At 44.1% G+C, this 19,542-nt stretch overlaps 1 protein-coding gene across 1 annotated transcript in view; it reads left to right on the top strand.

Annotated features, from left to right (window-relative positions):
* Nucleotides 1–19,542, top strand: part of CCDC40 (coiled-coil domain 40 molecular ruler complex subunit) — a 708,731-nt gene that overhangs the window by 393,624 nt on the left and 295,565 nt on the right. Inside the window, exon 15 of the mRNA XM_085617438.1 lies at nucleotides 12,442–12,655. Coding sequence (XP_085473564.1) covers nucleotides 12,442–12,655 — 214 coding nt within the window. The remainder of the gene's footprint in view (nucleotides 1–12,441; nucleotides 12,656–19,542) is intronic.

Here is a 19,542-nt window from a genome sequence, read left to right as displayed (position 1 = left end):
ACTACTACTAAACTGAGAAAAATCCTAATTTTATGGCTTTCGGTATTCACAGAAGGCATTTAGGAGTTATAAAGTTAGGAGTCCTAACTTTACTACTGCTAAATTGAGAAAAATCCTAATTTTAAGACTTTCGGTATTCACAGAAGGCATTTAGGAGTCCTAAAGTTAGGACTCCTAACTATACTACTACTAAACTGATAAAAATCCTAATTTTATGGCTTTCGGTATTCACAGAAGGCATTTAGGAGTTCTAAAGTTAGGAGTCCTAACTTTACTACTGCTAAATTGAGAAAAATCCTAATTTTAAGACTTTCGGTATTCACAGAAGGCATTTAGGAGTCCTAAAGTTAGGAGTCCTAACTATACTACTACTAAACTGAGAAAAATCCTAATTTTAAGGCTTTCGGTATTCACAGAAGGCATTTAGGAGTCCTAAAGTTAGGAGTCCTAACTTTACTACTACTAAATTGAGAAAAATACAAATTTTAAGACTTTCAGTAGTCACAGAAGGCATATAGGAGTCCTACAGTTAGGACTCCTAACTTCTGTGAATACCGAAATGAGTAAGTGCCTAATGTGAATACCAAAATGAGTAAGTGCCTTCTGTGAATACCAAAATGGTAGTATGTTTAGGATTTTGTCTTAAGTTCGTTCTGTGAATCTGGCCCTATATTTAGTTTAGTTTAGCTAGATTTAGTTTGTGCCAGGAAACTATCTACTTCCTCTGGAAACCTGAAATTGTACATCTTATTGGCCCAGAAAACTTTTAGAAAGGCGGGAAATCGCAGCTGCACTTGAGCTCCCTGGTCCCTTATTGCATCCATTCTCTTACCCAGTTCCCTTCTTCTATCTTCTGTGACCCGGGAAATATCAGACCGTATTCTGAAGGCGACATCCTGGACCTGGATAGATTTAAGTTTAAGGGCCGCCCCCAATAGTTGCTCCTTTAGAAGATAGGATTGAATGTAAACTAGAATTTTTCTAGGCTTTTTCCGAGCAGGATTCAACTTAAAGGGGTCCCTGTGAATTCTCTGGATTTCAGTTCCCCAAATATGAGCTGTTGCGATCTGGGGGAAGGCTTTAATCAAGATATCTAGAACATAAGCCTTTAAATTATCCCCTTCCAAACCTTCTTTCAGGTCTAAAATCCTAATGTTGTTCCACCTCGAGATATTTTCAAGCCTCTCCAGCCGCTCTGTTAGGTCCCGCTCTTTTTCTTTCAACCTACGCACTTTTTGGGAATTGTCTTTACCCTCTAGACCCAGTTCTCCTTCTTTGTTCTCAAGGGCCTCCATCCGATGCGTCAGTGCTGACAGGTTTTCCTCTAAACTAGTACAGGTATCTTGAATCTTCTTCGGATTAGTTTCAGAAGTGGAGAAACGAACCCCAATCTCCACCGATAGCTGCCTTAACATCCCGTATAGTGAGTTTGGGCTTTGCGCTGCTACGACCGGGGGCGTACCACCTGGGTCATCTAGTTCGATTTGGCTGCCACCCTCTGCCATATAAGCCATGGTAGTCTCACTTAATGGAGAAAATCGATTGGAGAGAGGAATTGCAGCATTTAACTCCTGGGTCTCACCTGGCACTGGCTCAGCCTGATTTACAGATTTCCCAGTACCCTGAGTATTAGCCATGAAGTATGACCTAAGTGAAGGAATCACTTTGGCAGGGTGCTGATTCTTATTTTTTTTCCTACTCTTCACTGGAGTAGATTTCTCAGGTTTATTGAGCAGCTTCCTTTGCTTATGGTTTGTTACTGTTGTTACTGAAGTGCCTACGACTTGACATGCTTGTTCGTGTTGTTCTGCAAAAGACTCCCCTCCTAAAAGGGTACGTGATCTTAATTTACAGAACACCTCTGGTTTGTTTGACTTGGACAAGCACCCCTCAGTGGGCTGACCCCCTCTATTTTCAAGCTGTCCAGATTGCTGTATCGCTAGCTCCATAGGGCAAGGGGCGCTCTCATTCCTTATCTTATTTATCTTAATTAATTTATCAGAGCACGGCGCCAAATAATTTTTTCCTAGAATATCTCTGAACTCATTGTCAATATCCAACTGTGGGTGGTGTCCGGCAGTAACAAGGTACTTTATTTCTGAGCAAAGTACACCATAAGAACTTCCCCAGCTATGACTCAATGCAGGGACTGAACAGGGGCTAAACAGCCGATCGCGAAGGTGCCGGGCACAACGATGCTCAGCGAGTGCCCCCGCCGCCCTAAAAAGCAGAAAGTATAAGTCGCCGTACATCCAGAGGCTGACACACAGTCATGAACAGTGATTCCCCCCCCCCCTTTCTCTTACCGCGTCTTGAGGAGCAGAACGTCGCGTCTCCACCCCCTCGCTCCCTCCAGACTCCCTGGCAGGTTATGGCAAGCCGAGAGGACCACCAGCTGTCCGCAATGCCGTGGTGGCTCATCCCCGTAGCGGAACACTCAAAGCAAGCGCTGGAGAGACTGGGGAGACTCAGCCCGCCACACTAGCAGAGGGCTCCGGTGAGCTCGAAGTTCACAAGCCGTCAAGCTGTCCCGCCGACCGCCCGAAACAGAGAGGAGAAAAAAAAGCGGTAAAAAAGAAAGAAAAAGGTACAATAAGTAAGCACCAGAGTTTCTAAGGAGCTTCAGGGAATTTTAGCAACAACCTTTTAATACCAAAGTCTCATAATAGTCTCAAAATAGAGGCCGGAGGACGAGCGACCCGCGACCGGCTAGCTAGCTGGCCGCCATGTTCCTCGTGTCAAAATAAATCTTGAGAGATTCACATGTTTGAATCATTCCTCATTGTAAGGCTGAGAATCCCCGGTACATTTAAAATAGCACTAAAGAGTTTTGAAATGGCCATAGGTCCAACAACAGTGTTTCTTTAGTAGAACATCCACCTCATTTGACACAACACAGACTTCAGTCAATGATGTGAAATTGCAGCGCTCACTATACCCTCTACAGGCCACCATAGCTCAGTTGTTTGCTGCACTTCTTGCATGAGGGAGTACCTGCAAACAGGTTTGCTCTTTGCTACTTACACAACTCTTCTTTCTAGATTTTGTCCTGCAACTTTACCATCCCTGGATTGCAACCATCCTCAGCTTCAGCTGGTGTGAACCGTCAGTTGTTTCTGGAGAGTTACTCCTGATGTTGTCTGGCAATGGGAGGCCTGTTCAACTACCATTATGACAGATAAGGAGAAAAGATCACTCTTAAAATCATGTTTAGCTTGTGGACAATGGAACATTTATATAGAGGATCCACACTTACAGTGCATTTATTGCCTTCATCCTACACATAAACCTCTGCAGAAAATTCCCATATACAACCGTGAAGGGCAGGGAAATGAGGCTGGCTTTATATTTTCTTGAAAGCAAAATGATTTCCTCCCTCATCAGTATAGATTTTCTGAGAAGTGCCCTACCTAGCACTTCCTCAAACGCTTTTCAAAAAATGAAGATATTGGAAATCTCTAAGGAAGCACCTGCTTCAGCCTTCTTTATTATTATTATTATTATTATTATTATTATTTGGTTTTTCTAAAGCGCGTAGTCACCCAGAAGGTATCCCAGCGCTGAACCTCTTACTCACAGAGGGGGTGAAATCTAAAGAAAAGACATAAAAAAGCCCTTGAGCCTCCTGCATTCAAAATGGCATGAAAGACAGGTTCTACAGAAGAGCTGTCTGCTTTCCCAACTGAACCAACGTTGACAGTCTAATTACCAACCCTGTTGTTGATTGCACCAGCAATAAGGACCTTGTTGGCGACATTCAATGAGAGCCTTGACCACACCACCACTGACTCTAATGGTGACCTCCCATCATTGAGCAAGAACATCCTGTCGCCATCAGCCCCGTTGACAGTTCCATTACAGAAGACCCTGCTAATGAAGACTTTGACGAAAAGTGACAGCGGGTCCAGATCCACCAAGATCTAAACCAGCCCGTAGTTTGCTACCTGCTTCATCTGGAGACATCAGGCCTTACCTCTACGTCTATCCTTTTCCGCTTAACTGTAGTTGCAGTTTACCTTCAGAATTGGGAACATTTGTACTTGTTCAGGGTATTAGTCTTCAAAGCGTTTATGGAGGGACTGAACCAGGTTATTCCACCTTGGGGTACCCCCATTTCCTGTCTGAAACCTCAACGTTGTCCTCACTCGACTCGTGAAACCTCCTTTCAGCCCCTTCATTTGTGCTCTGTACAGTTTCTCTCTTGAAACGTGGCCTACCTAGTTGCCCTTACATCTCTCAGGCAAGTGAGTGAGCTTCAATCTCTTACCCTCTAGGATCCCTTCTTTCAGGTGCACAATCATAGAGTAGTTCTTGGGACTGATCCAAAATCTCTCCCCAAGGTAGTGTCTTCCTTCCACCTTAACCAAACTATTGAACTCCAGGTGTTCTCCCCAGACCAGACTTTGTGACTGAAAGGGATCTTCACACACTAGAAGTCAAAAAGCTCTCATATAGTACACTGACGCAGCAACTCTTTGTCTCATTCAAAAACCACACAAAGACCATGCTCTCTCCAAAGCAGGCACAGCCAGGTGGCTAATCATGTGCATTCACACTTGCGCTAAAGCCAAATGGCAACTGTGGACACCACCCAAGCCCCAATTTACCCAGAATAAGGGGGCCTCCTTAACTTTCCTTGGTAACATTCCTGTAGCTGACATATGTAAGGCAGTTACCTTGTCCACTCCAGCGGCAGCTCCTCCACATTTTGAGCAGTGGACAAATGAAAAACAAAATGATAATAACACATCATTTTATTTTTACATTGTGACGCAGGTTTACGGGGCGGGACTTGGCTGTTGTCACAACCAGCAGAGGAGGAGTGGTTGGGGCACTTAAGTGTGAATGACGGTTTTGCGCGCCCACTCTACCAGGGCGACGGCAGCCACTACTGCTTTAGGACGTGGAGTTCCGCTGATTGACATCTGCCAGGCAGCCACGTGGGCATCCCTGCACACGTACACAAAACATTACTGCCTGTATAACCAAGTCTAGAGAGACAGCTTTTTTGGCTGTTCTGTTCTCCAGGACTTTCTGGTGTGGACTTGGTTTGCAGACCCACCTCCGGGGTTGGCATTGCTGGGGTATCTATTCTAAGGTAAGGAATCTACAACTAATGGTCTCTTTCAGATGAACAAGTTACTTACCTTCGGTAACGATGTATCTGTAAGAGACATACATTAGTTATAGATTTCTTACCGCTCCACCCGTCCTCCACATTTTGCGAACTGACATCTAGGGATAGAGACTCCCTTCCAGGGCCTTAGTTTTGTGCACCAGTGGTTAGTGTCTTGCTTGGCTCTGCGCTTCTGGCATGAAAAGTCGTGTCAGAACTGACGTCAGCGCGCAGGGGTGGCGTCTAAGTTGAGACCGCGACGTCATCCGGGCAACCACGATGCCGACGGCGGACGTGGAGTCAACTAACGCCACCTACCAATGTGCAGGGGTACTGATACAGAAACAATTCTCCGGACACAGTCTGACGCCTGGGGCTAATTCTAAGGTAAGGAAACTAATGTATGTCTCTTACAGATACATCGTTACCAAAGGTAAGTAACTTGTTCTTATAGCACACCAACAAGCTAATATTGACCAAATTGTATTACATATACTTTTCCAATCCTCTGCAACATCCTCCAGCTGGCCACTGCTGAGGGGATACCTGCTTTACAGTCTATGCAGAGCATGTGTATCTACAGCTACACATATATGCCACAAACAGGTGCTTACAAGTTAAGTTCTAAATTTTCCTCACAGAATGAGCATTGGCACCCTTGATTATCCCATTGACAACTGCTGAATTTGTCTTTTAACTGGATTTAGCGCTGCCAGTCTCTTATTTGCAGTCTCCATTAAAGGTGACAAAACGTTTACCGGTCCGGAACCTGGATTAAGAGACAGAGGAGTACATAAGTGACCGAAAGCACACCTTGGACATGGTCTACATCCCTGCTCAATTGAAGGTGTACTACATTTCAGAATATCAAGAGGAGGAGCATGAAAATTCACCATGTAGGAATAATGTTGGGTAGCCCCTTCACAGCTCACAAGAATATGGAGAGTAGGCTCTGCAAATCCTCCTCCAGATGACATCAGAAAGAGCTATCAGCCCTACTAGGAGTCCCAATATCTTTGCAGGGAATTGTCTATGATGCAGGTTTCTGTGGCATTTTTGAACACTTTGATAAAATAATGGAGACTTTGCAAAAGGTCATTATAAGGCACCAACATTTCTAGGCTCCACAGGGACCTCCTCCATTGCCATTTCAGTAGCCAACTCTTGTGCCCACCACCCAACTGTCTCAGCTGCCATTATCATACCGCGTATGCCATCTGGGTCGCCTGCAAAGCCATGCCTGTGCTTCCCACTCTTTTGGACGTTGGTGAGGAGGACCAGCAAGACACCAATAAGGATATGGCTGATGAGAAAGGTGAGGTTCCAGAATGATACTCAGAGGGTGAACACCAGGATGAAAACTAAAGTAACTAAATTGTATTCAATGAAGGGGAGAAAAAACCTCCCAGCTAGATTTCTCCCTAGATGACATCACCCAGCTTCATGCTTGATTGGAAAGTGTGGACAGGAAATTTGTCATACCAGTGTCTGCAGTAGAGCTGCATTGCTTTATGTATGATTACAAGAAGCAACCAATAAAGACAGTAAAGTCAATTCCTGTTCTCGACTATGGGCCTGATTTAGATCTTGGTGGTGTTTCCGTCGTCCCGCCGCGGCAGTGTTCACAAGTGGTCCGACAAGCTGACGGCATTCTGTCCGCTGTATTTAGACGTGGCATCAACAGACTGGGTAACCGTTTTCACTTAAAACAATTGCATGCAACACCAATATAGATATACACGAGGTTAAAGCAAATGTGACCACACAATTCATAGTGAGACAAGTGACTCAGAAACCGGCAACAACGGGATGGCTTCGCATTGTGGTGAAGTAGTATCAGCACAGGAAGGACCTGGATGACGGGGATCAAGACGGAAACGGAAGTGGGAGTACGAAAAAAGGTAAGTTTTCAACTCTTTTTCTTCGTTTACCATTTCCACCAACTCAAAGTAGGAGGATCCCCACCAGATTTTCCCCGACGGAAAGGCACATCATGATTAGGTCGGCGGGAATCCGGGCTGGACTCCCTCTAACAGCCGCTTCTGCCTCTGGCGCAGTCGAGGTGGGAGGGATATGCTAGCGGAGTCAGCAGGACTCAATCGGGCTACTGTTTATGGACCCCCTAATATCTAAATCATGCGGACGGACTGCCAAGTAGGCGGGCGGTGACACTGTCCAAAAAGCGACGGAGGGACCATGTCCGCCAACATCTATTTCAGGCACTATGGTTGGAGAGAAGGGCTTAATCTGATGACTGCTATAGGCATAGTATAATAGGTATAGGTATAATTTTCTACAGGTGCAAAGTTACTGTTCCCTCTTTGTACAATAATTACGTGTTCTTAACCAATATTCTAGCCTCACTTTTCTACTTTTGGTTGCTCTGCAAAGGTATTTTGTGAGCTTTGTGAGGGTTTCTTGCAGGACATAAGGGGATTATACAGTAACATAACAACTGTTGGTATTCTTGCTATTTCTCCTCAGGGCAGGTTTAGGTACCTAGAATCTGTCTTCCTGGTCAGCTAAGATGCTTTTGAGGGCAGTTAATATAAACATGTTGTTACATAGACACAGGTGACAAACAAATTACTGTCAGCACCTTCAAAACTGTCTTGAGCACCCATTCCATTGAAGCTGGTTGTGTGACATTTGATGCTCGGGCAATCAAGTCTATGAGACCACTGTTATGCAGCAGTGGTGGTGCGTCCATTGGGGCGTTGCCCCACTAATGCCACGGGCCCATTCATCGTTGTCATAAATTACAAACAAATAACAAATTCTACGTTCTACTTCTGACGCTAATTCCAATCAGGACTCCTGATTGTAATTGGCGTCAGAAGTAGAACGAGGTACGCTGAAGGGGGTGGGACTGCGGCAGCACTCCGGGTTTGAGTGACAGCGCACTAGACGGCAATAGTGCGCATGTTCGGTTTTGGGCTGGTAATTTTTACGACCAGCCCCAACATGCGCACTAGCCTTCCCCTTAGGAGAGCAAGGGTTGCTTCATGCCGCAGCCCCCGGTCTCCTAATGGGCAGGGAGTATCCCTGCCCAAGCCAATCCAGGCGCTTCTGGAGCAGCGTATGGATTGGCTGAGATGGGTTGCCAGCCACTTCAGTGACGCAGAAGACATTGAAGGCTCCAACGCGGGACCCCTGCCCAGCAGCAGAGGCGGCACGGGTCAAGTACGTTTTCTTTTGTTACTTAATTTTTTTAACCTCCCACGACCAAGCCCCCGTAACCCCCCCTGTTGAGAAATACTGTTACTATCCTCTATCCTATACAACGTGCAGCCGCCCTGCTGGGAGCGTGGTTCAGGATGTAAAAGTAAATAGGATTGTGCATGTCGGTTTCTTATTCGCAGATCGACAATCCTTCTCCATATCCTGTTATCTATGCATTGTAAATGAAAAAAAATAGGTTGACTTGAGGCTGGGACGTCAACTGAAGTACTTTCCAGCCTGACTCGGTAGTGACAGATGCTGTCCTGTGGCTGTTAATAGGAACTCGCATTGCTGCAGTTGCAAGCCTGTGTTACTGTTGATGTGGGCCTGAATTGCTCACGATAGGTGCCTGCTTTACCACAGATCTGGCCTTGTTGTGCTGTAACGTGCATTCATGTATTTGGCATGTATTTGGCAGTCCCGAATCAGTTTTTAGTTCTTGATGCCGTTGAAACTTCACCTGGTTTTGGTTTCTTTGCCTAACCTTTGGTGGCTCTGCTTAATCTGATTTATGAATGTTATATGTTAAGATACATGTATGTCACCATATCAGATCTTTAGTTTTTATGGAGAAAAGACTGAACACTGAAGATCTTTGTCAATTACTGACAGTAAGAATGCATTCAACGAGATTGGTACAAGTAAACCTCATGTAAAATGGATTAAATGCTGCCCTGAATCAATGACGCACAATTGTTGTAATTGTCTGTGTTGTTCGAATACATACGTGTTTTTAAATGAAGATGGTGTAAAAACAGCCGTCTTGCTGCTTATTCTGTGGCCCTGAAGTGTCTGAGAAGATTCAGACTTGGTAGTAGATTGTGTTGCATCTGGCAGCGGTTTCCACTTCTGTGGCTCAGCTCTGGGTGCCACCTAAGGGTTCATATTCGACTAATTCTATTCAACTGAAAAGCATGCCAGGAAAGTAAAGTTTTACAAGACGTGAAGGACGCTAATGCACAAACTACTCATCCGGCGAGGCTGGCCCGGCAGTGCCTGCCCTTGAGCATTCAAGCGCCCCAGTTGCGAAGCCGACGCTTGCGCTTTAATCAATGTGTTTGTTCTCCAGTATCTGATCAGAAAGACTTTTAATAGTCGACCACGCATTGTGTAAGATGTGTCAGTCCAGCTGTGGTTACATCCACGCTTCCGCCGTTCTTCCTCCTGGCTCATTCATTAATAATGCTCTGCAATGTCTGAGCCTCATTCGTCAACCTCCGGACTTGTCACTTTGCCATTCTGGACATGGCTCAGTCTGATCAGCTCCACCCTCGCCACATGCCCTGGAGCACATCAAAGTGTGGCTCAGAGGAGCAATTAGTTTAAACCTTCACCCCACTCACCGCCTCCTCCCCAAACCCGAGAGAATCTCTTTCAACACAAAATATATGCTAATTTTCCTCTCTCTTTACCATGAATTTGCCATTTCCATATTGATCATTGCCTCGCACACTGTGCTTCGTCCCTGGGTGACCCCCAAGGGATTCACTGAATATGGCTTCCGGAATGCAGCAGCAATTGAGCTCGGAATCACTTCAGCCCTCATATCACTTTGGCTTTGATTCACCGTCCCTCCATGACGGTGCTGTTATAAATAAATCCATATAAGATCCTCATGTCTGTCTCCCAGTTTGGTTTACGTGCCCGCTGTTAACTTAGTTGACATATATATTATTTATGAGCCACAATGTTATTGAGCATCAGACACTTGGTGAGGAGCAACACCACAGATATTTTAATACCCGCTTTCAGTTCTGCACTTGCCTCTGCCACCTACTGACAGCTGTAATAGCACATAATAAGAATTTTTTTTTTTTTTCTAGGTTTTGGTATTTTTTTCTTCTCTTTTTGATCTCCTTCCGTAATATTATGCTGCAACCTGGGTATTTTACCCAAATACCGCTTAACTTTACAAAGTGGAGACACCACCGTGTACTGTAGTCACAGTTCCTGTATTTAAACACGAGTTAACAGATCCAATAGATATGGGCTTGCCCCTGTTGCAGCAGGCATAGGGAAGGCAGGTGGCACAAGCATTCCAAGGGCAGGTGTGAGAGGGGAAATAAGAGGCAGAGAAAGGGGGTACACTAACAAAGAGAAGAGGCAGGAGTCAGGAGCGAGGTGGAAGGGGGAGGAGGCTGAGTGTCTGCTTTATAATTCCTATTATAAGATCCGTTTGGGTGTCTCTCCTTTACAGTTTCAAGACTGAGATGTGTCTGCTTGTTAGTTGTGTATTTGTCTGTCTACTTGGCAATCCCTTGTAGAGAGATGTGTGTACACCTGTGAGTGAGCATGGGTCTCTGTGGAGCTGGGTGAAGGTACAAGAGGAAAGCTGTGTGAAGTGAGGGGAGGGGAGGTCCAGTGACAGATCAATGTTTATTAGGCCCAGCACTAATTGGTTTATTAACCCTCCTGCTTCCTCAAATTTGCTTGAAAATGCACTTTGTCCCTGTAACAACCAACCCTGTAGGTTGGTGGGGCTCGCTCTCTACGCTCGCTCGCCACATTGCAGTACGACAATAATGTTACGCCTCACCACTTTCAAATGTCATCAGCCGCCACTGTTATGCCGTGGTTCCTGAAGACCAATGTACACATCTATTGCCGTCTGACGCAGCAAGGCAGATTTGATGCAGCAGTTTACCACTGGGCACCCGACAAACTAAAGCTGCTCAGAGGCAGCACCTTTACTTTTAAAGAACTCATTTTAACTGCATGTGGGAAACTCAGTTCCTGCTCATACACATCCTTATATATTCCTAGCAACACATTTTATACAAACATATGCTATTGCAATTTCTATAAGCATATCACTGCCTGTGTGTGGGTGTGTGAGTAATGCGCAGATGCAGCCATCTTTATTCCTTGATCTTCAGGTTATTCCAGTAGAAAATTCAGTCCACGATTTTTAGGTTAGTTCTTTAACTTTGGGAACCTGTTTCCTCCATCGTGTACACAGAAGCAAGATGTTGTGTTCCCTTCCTCTTTGTTTTTCTGAACTTCCTCCAGGGTATTTACTATGAAAAGAGGCCAGAATTTGGCATTCGATGCATCGCTACTTAGCTAGTTGACTTGTTGCCCGCTCAGAGGACCCTTTTTATGCTCCTGTGTTCCTTTTTGTGATCCAGACGTTTTCTCATCTGTGCATTACTGTTCTGTTGGTCTATTGTTCTAACAAGGTTTTTTGATGAATTTCCAGTTTTTTGTCTTTCAAGAATTTGACTATTACTTATCTTGCCTAATATCTTAACTCATTCTTTTAAAATCTGGAGTGAGAGATTGTATCCAGAGGTGGCAGGCTATCTTAGTGTTGCCTAGAGCACTCATATTTGACAATGCAAGTTACAGGGACACTGTTGCAGCTTAAGAAATGAGTGGATTCATAAGAATGCTGATGTTTTCTATGTGGACCATCATCCTATAGTGTTGGGATCAGGCAGCACACTTGCAATTTCGTTCATGTTCCTTGATAGGTGGTTTACAGTTGTATTTCCTCCTCATGTGGGACTTAGAGAAATGTTTTCCTAATCATAGCATTGTTTCTACTTATTATTACTGTGAATCTGGTTCCTTGTCAGGAATCAGTCCAGCCTGATGTGATTATTTAGACCGTTCAGAAATTCATTACCTTCATACCTTTACTTCCTGCCTCTAGATAAGGATGCCTATACGCAAATCATGGCTTGGATATCATTATTCATGTTCCTCCCATGTTGTTTTGTATGTGTCTAATAATTTATTTCCCTTTTTAATCATACACATCTTTCTTGAAGGCATGACGTGATTTTAAATTTGCATACAAAGAGATGAAATTCAAGCTTCAAAGGATAGATGTCAACATAGCATACGTGCCTGACCACTTTATAAAAATGTAAATATTGTGGCAACGGTTTAAATTAATCATGCAAATAAATTACTTATTTATTTGTTCCTTACATGGTATAGTGTGCCTTCTCACACAGTGAGTCAATCTTGTGATAATGAGATTGGGCCTTAGGTAGTTAGCTTTCTTGTATAGAGAAGACCTTGCTAGGTAGTAGTTATGTTGTCTCTGAGCTCTCTTTCCATCTCACCCATCTTTCTCATATGATATTTTTTCTTAGGGTAAAGAAGTTGGACCTTTGGAAATCCAGATTAATGCACTGACTAAGCAAATTGAGGAGTACAGTGTGGAGATTGCTTCACTGCGCCAGTACTGGCTTCGGCTGCAGAATGAACTGGTGAAGCTGACCCAGGACCGTGAGGATCAGGAGGCATCTGTGGAGATGATGAAGAAAGAGATAACAATTCATGAGCAGAAAAAGATCCGTACTGAGAGTAGGTGGATTCTTACTTTTTGTGTATATGTCTCTGTGTGTTTTAATATGCCAGTAGTGTATTGTGTCTTTGCGTGTCTCAATGACTCTCTGTGGTGCACAAATATATATATATATATTATATATTTTTAAAGTAACAAAACCATTGAAATTCCCAAGGTAAAGTTATCTCGAATAACTATAACTTGTGCCTTAAAGTAACTATAACTCGTTCTGACGCCAGGAATAGTGTTGTCATTTCAGATGCTGCAGTGATTTTATTATTGATGTCATTTAACGTGTCACAAGTGATGTGATATGTGCTATTTAGCAGTGCATGGGGAAAACTAATGTTGACCCCTCCTTTTTAGGTCTCGCGAGCCAAAGGCTCGAAGAGACATTTTATATGTGGGATTTTCAAAGTGCTACCCAGTCTTTTGGCTGGCCTAAACCTTGAGTGCACGAGATCACATGCACGTGCACAGCTGCTCCTCTGCTAATTGCATTCCCCCCCTCCCTTCTCACCCAGTCCTTTGATGCTCTGCTCGATTACTTTCACTTTCGCCGCTTTGTCCCCCTCCCTTCTCTCCCCACCTCTTCGCAGAGACGGAGACAGAGCCTGCTCCTCGGATTGCCCTTCCCCCTCCCTTCTCTCCCCACCTCTTTGCAGAGACGGAGGAGACAGATGTATCTCTTCCTCTCAACCCATATCTACCTCTCTTAAACCTGGATTCTCTGCTCACAGTATACCTGTCTCTCTACCCATCGCTCTCTATACTCACACTCTATTCCTCTCTGTACCTCTAGCTCTAAACCTCTCTCTCCAGCTTTCTCTCTATCCCTCTCTTAAACCCTCTTTCTCTGCTCACAGTATACCTGTCTCTCTACCCATCGCTCTCTATACTCACACTCTATTCCTCTCTGTACCTCTAGCTCTAAACCTCTCTCCAGCTTTCTCTCTATCCCTCTCTTAAACCCTCTTTCTCTACACCTCTTAACCCTGTCATCGTGACAGCTGCAGTTCACAGGTCTTAAAAAGAGCATTTGCATGTTAATGAGGCCTCGCTGTTGTGTCACCCCTTTTACGAGACCCTGCAGCTCCACGCTGCCTATTGCTTAACGTTTCAGCCCCCCCCCAAAAAAAATGTATTCTAAGCCCACCCCCCCCCCGAAATTTGGCTTACGTTGCGCCTCTGCAACAAGACAACACGCTCGTAAAACAACTCTCACGCACCTCAAGGGAGATACTACTGCCACTGTGTACCGGGTGAGCAAACGTAAGGGGGGAGTTTACAAGGCTGCACCGCCGCAGGTCTATCACTTTGCCTCGTAAAAAAAAACACGTCCAGCCGGGGAAAAGGGCTTGCGAATCAGACCCGTAGCACAGCTTTCCCAACTGCATTAGCAAGAAACACTCAAACACTGTCGCTGGTGCACCCTGGCGATGCCTGCAACAGTCTGCGCATGCTAGAGTGACTCCACACAACACCTGGAAGGGTTCAAACATCTCGTCGTTTGTTCGGGTGCGAATTGTCTCCGGAGTTACTTGGGGGCATATTTTCAAGCCAGGCTAAAAAATTATCGCCGCTTTCGCGGCCCAAAAAAGCTGCAAAAACGGCGATAAAGGGCTTGATAATACGCTCTATGGAATTCCAATTCAAGTCCATGTTATATGTCCAAAACATTTAGCATGGCCTTTAACTTAAATTACATAGAGCATATTATCACGCCCATCGTCGCCGTTTTAGCGGCAGTTTTCCGAGGCTAAAGCGCCGATAATTTACACGCCTGCCTTGTTAATATGCCCCATAGAGCTTTGGTCACATTATAATACCCCTGACTAGCGTGAAATGACTCGCACAAAATCTAAAGTTAAGTGTGCTTCCAGGTTTCCTTCTCTTTGCCAGGTAGCTCAGTCGCTGCATGCAGTAACAAGAAAACATTCATAGTTATGTGGCAAGGGCATTAGTACACGGTGACTACATACTGGCCGCAATCCACGACGGCCCGTACAAAGGGCAGCTTTGGGGGAGATACTGCAGTCTCAGTGTTTTTTTTTTGGTAATGTAAGTTACACACCACATTAAATTCCACAACATGGCGCTATAAAAGGGGACAGGTGTGTACGGGTCGGGGGGCTGGAATAGGAGGCTCCTACAATCGGGCACTCTTTGCTCACCTGCAACAAATTTTGGAAAATCAATTTTGAGGAGGGACACAGCACAAGCAGTTTCCTTTAACGAAGGGTCACAAGGACAGACCTGCAAACCCTCCCGATTTAAGCGGGAGACTCCCGGTTTCAAGGCTAGTTTCCCCCCTCACGTTTCAAGCATCCACAAACAAGATTCCTCTGAGATTCAGCTTACAGGCCTTGCAATTGTGTAACGTCCGAAATCTTACAGCAAGACTCAGCGTGGAGAGGCAGGGGGCACTAGAAGGGGTGACAAACCAACAAAGCACCATTCCCAAGCAATAGGCCTTTCAAAGACCTGTGAAGTACTCGGTGGCACTGTGTGGGTGCCCGGAAAACTGTTTCAGGCCAGGCTGCCACACATGGGGGGGGGTTGCATCGCCACCTGTTAATTGGGACACCCTCTCTCTGCCTGGCAGTGCACTCCATGAAGAAACAAACGTGCATTTGGTCCGGCAGCAGCACAACTTTAATAGCCCATACATGGCAGTAAGCCGATTCAAGGCAGCATTCTACGGGGGGGCAGACACACATTGAAGGGGGGATGGGATTGGCCATCCCGGTGCAAGGTTCTCCGCTCACGCACCACCCACCCCCCCTCTCAGAAAAAAAATAACATTTTACTCCCTCACCAGAAAAAGGTACACTTACCTTAGATTCAAATCACAACACTCGAACCTCTCCTTCGCAACTGCTCACAAACACATGCTTGCCGGGAAATACAATACTGCCTCAGCAGTCCGCGTCGTGTTTCAAACGCGAACTTTTCAGGGGTGAGTACAAACCGCTACTTCTAACATTAAAAAAAAAAAAAAGGAGACAAATTCGACAGAGTCCGGTTGCGCACATCCCAAAACAGTCCAGCTGGTGAGTTCTAGGAAACTTGGAGCCAAAACACACTGAGGGCACTGGGGACTACATTGCCACAACACAAGTGGAGGAAAAAAAAAATACAGAGGTCACGTGTCAGCAGCACACACAAATTGATACAAGCGGGGCCTCTGGCTGCAACGTAAAGCACTACCTGCCGTTAACTGACAAAGTGCCGCTCCTCCCCAAACTCAGTCGTTTGCCGGGACAATAACTCAAGGGGTTCAAATGCGAGGTGCACAATGCACCGCGAATAATAAATCCGCTTTCTTTGTGGGAGGCTTTCATAAAAACACATTTGGGGACAGGCGCCTTCATTACAATATTACAGAAAGTGGGCAGGCAGTTTACAGCGTTTTCCATTAAGCCCCAAAGCTAAAGCACACACAGGGATGTGGTCTGTCGGATTAAAATGCCGAATTTGGTGCAGGAAAACAGGGCTAGAGCCTCGAGGTCGCGTCCACAGCCGGTGATTCTGTGCTAATCACTTCATCTCCCCGTGCATAAATGTTTAATGTAAATACGATGATACGTAAAGCGCACAAAAACCTTCGGGTCGAGTGCGCGCTATATAGAAAGATGCAAAATGAACCCCCCCCCCCCCCCTCCACCCCAAAAAAAAAAAAACTGGCGTCACTAAAGGTCGGGCAGGATGCATAATGTTTCCAGACTTAAATAGGGCTTTTGGCCCATTTAAATGCCCCGGAGTAGCGTACAATGACTAGCACTACATCTAAAGCAAAGTGTGCATCCAGCTATTTTTCTTTTTGCCAGGGTAGCTTCGTGGCTCCATGCGGTAACAAAACCAATTTAAAAGTTATGTGGCCAGGACTTTAAGTCGGATGAAACAAGCATTTGCAATGCAATAGGTCTCGCATTTGCAAAAGTTTAAGCTATTGGCATTGTTCATGACAATGCCTTTTTTTAATCTATTTTATAAAACAAACACATAATGGCATTTATTTATCATTTACAAAGCCAATAGCTAGTGTTGCATTATTATTAGCAATGCCAGCTGCTCACACTTTTATAATGCGAGACCTATTGCATTGCAAATGCTTGTTTTTCTTGCCCTCCACTTGATGGAATACCCCGAAACTCTCCAGAAAGGAGCTAAAGTGGATGAGACTTTGTCCTGGAAAGGTTATTTAAGATTAATTAAATAGTGCCACAGTTATTAGCACACTAAAAAATCCTCTTTTATAACTACCCAGTGTTACTGAGTAATAGATATATATATCAGTGTGGGGAAATTCTGACTAAATTTAATCGTAAGAATACTGTGGGGAACTCGGTCCTCCACGCTACTATCTTACACCCTCGGCATTTGATACACAGTATACCTTATGGCGATTTTTTACAAATTCGCCGTATTTGTAGCTCAGATGACGATCTGATACAATGTCAACAGGAAGCACTAGATCGATTCCTTGTTCGAGGGAACAAACAATCTGATTTACAAAAAGCCCTTGTCAAAGCAAACTCACAGTCTAGAGAGGCCTAGTACCCAAAAGCGATAGAATTGCTGATCAGACATCTCAGGAAGAGTTGGACGAGAACAGCACACAGTCGATAAGATTGCTCACTACTTTTAGTAAACAAGAAAAAAAGATCCGCAATATTATCTATTCTCAGTGGCCTACTGTCCTAACTGACATAACTCTGAAAGTTATTCTGCCGGCATTACCCTCTATCACTTTTAGGAGAGCTCCCTTTAAGAGGGATGCCCTAGTGAAAACTGGCCCTTAGTCACATTGACACAAACCTGGCTATCCATACCGGGCTTTTTCAAGGGCAGGTCTTATCGTGCCTGTAAATTTGACACCAATATAACTGAATCCAAGACTGCATTTAGTTTGGCACCTATTCCCATAAAAGAGCATTATGCATGCCGTAATGATTACGCTGTATACATCTTAGAATGTACATGCAGGCTGAAATATGTAGGCCAGCACCAAGCTCCCAGTATTCAACAGAAGCCTGCAACATCCGAGGGCCATAGTTAATTCAAATCCCAATTACCCCGTAGCCCGACCTTTCAAGCTGGTGAGCCAGAACAATGTGAATGAGTTCAAATATTCTGTAATAGAGGCTGTCCCCGTATCTAGACTGAGAGGTAATAGAGAAAGAAAACTACGCCAACTCGAATCACATTTCATCTTGGCTTTAGACACCAAGATGCCTGACGGCCTGAATACAAGTGAGGACCTACACAATTTCCTCTAGACTTTGTTGTGTTCAGTAATCAGTATTCATACACTCAATCTTTATGTCTGTCAACATTGGTCTCAATCCTTCTCGGTTGTAATAACTCCAGAGCATAAGGTTTTTGTTCAGTTGATATAGCATGCCCTGGTGCATTTCTCTACAAAGGTCTTCTGAATTTTGTAATTTTTAACCACATTTTGCATCAGTATTATTTCCCCACATATAGGTACTCATCAACTTATGTTCTTGTCCTATAGTTGCTCTAGCACTTGCACTTTATTTCCATTTATGTCCAGGCATTTAGTATCGCCTTTGTGTAGCCTCATTAGTTGAGTATTTTTTTAAATCATGGTGATTGGGTTTTAGAACACTGGATTGGCACATTAGGTTAGGTATTATTGAAGCACTGCACTTTTTAGACAAACTGACTATCTTGATATAAGGTATATGAAAATTAGACATATCATAGTAGCAGGCAGGAGGATTTTTCTGTTCTCAATGAAAAAACAGTTGTACATTAGATTTGTTCATGAAATATACATTTCGAACAGGATGTATTTCCTGTGTACTGTCATGAGTATCCGCACTTATATAAGCACTAGCACTTTAATATCAGATTAAACTGAGGACTAGACGTCCGAAATAATATTTGATGATAGTAAACTTATTAATGAACGTAATACATTTTATAATTCCTGTACTGCGAATATTCTTTGAACTAATATCAATTTGTATAATAGCAGCAATATGTTTATTTTTCCATTACAGTTGTATATATCGTATTCACATATAATGTATGAGGCAGATATTTTGAACTACGATGTATTACGATTTTTTGGTAGTCTTTCGTCTTTATCTATTAACATTGCCTCTGAGTTTTTGAAACCGATAGGGCATGTACACTATTTAATGGTCAATTGTCAGCCGCGTCTCATGTGATCAAGATCATGTCCCAGCGATCGAAACGCATCATGCCAGGCATTTGCCTGTTTTAACACTGAAGTCTATGGAACAAATTAAAGCCCTTTTAACAAGCAACTCTAAAGTCTTGGCGTATTGTGGTCCGTACCTGGATGGTCCCCTTGTGTGAAGGTGGTGGTCCAGAACCATGCAATTTATATATATATATGTATATACACTTAAAAAAAATCAAAGGCTACAGGGATGTTATAGGTAGAAAATAGATTTTAAAAAACTTAGAAATTCACAGAAAAAAAACAAAGGTTACAGGGACGTTATAGGTAGGCTCAGATTTCACTAGCACAAAACCATAGAAATTCAATAGTTATAGTTATCTGAGCTAACTATAACTTATGCCCCCGGAATGCACTGCTTATGACCTCACATATTACATCACTCATGACATAGTCAGTGACATCACTGATGATATCACTGATGATATCATCCACAGAATCTCTGACGCACTCACTCCCACCCCCATGTAACCTTTCATACACCCACTCCAACTTCTGCACTACCATTCTCGAAACCATTGACACACCCATACCAGTACTTACACACCCACTCACTGATTCATAGGTCTACACACACATCTACTAGGTCACCCATACAGCAACTCGCTCACTAATAAAGCCACTGATAAATCCACTCATACACCCAGCAGCATCTCACACACTGTC

The sequence above is a fragment of the Triturus cristatus genome, chromosome 7, assembly GCF_964204655.1.
Source record: "Triturus cristatus chromosome 7, aTriCri1.1, whole genome shotgun sequence".
NCBI lineage: Eukaryota > Metazoa > Chordata > Amphibia > Caudata > Salamandridae > Triturus > Triturus cristatus.
This window is presented reverse-complemented; position numbering and strand designations above follow the sequence as displayed.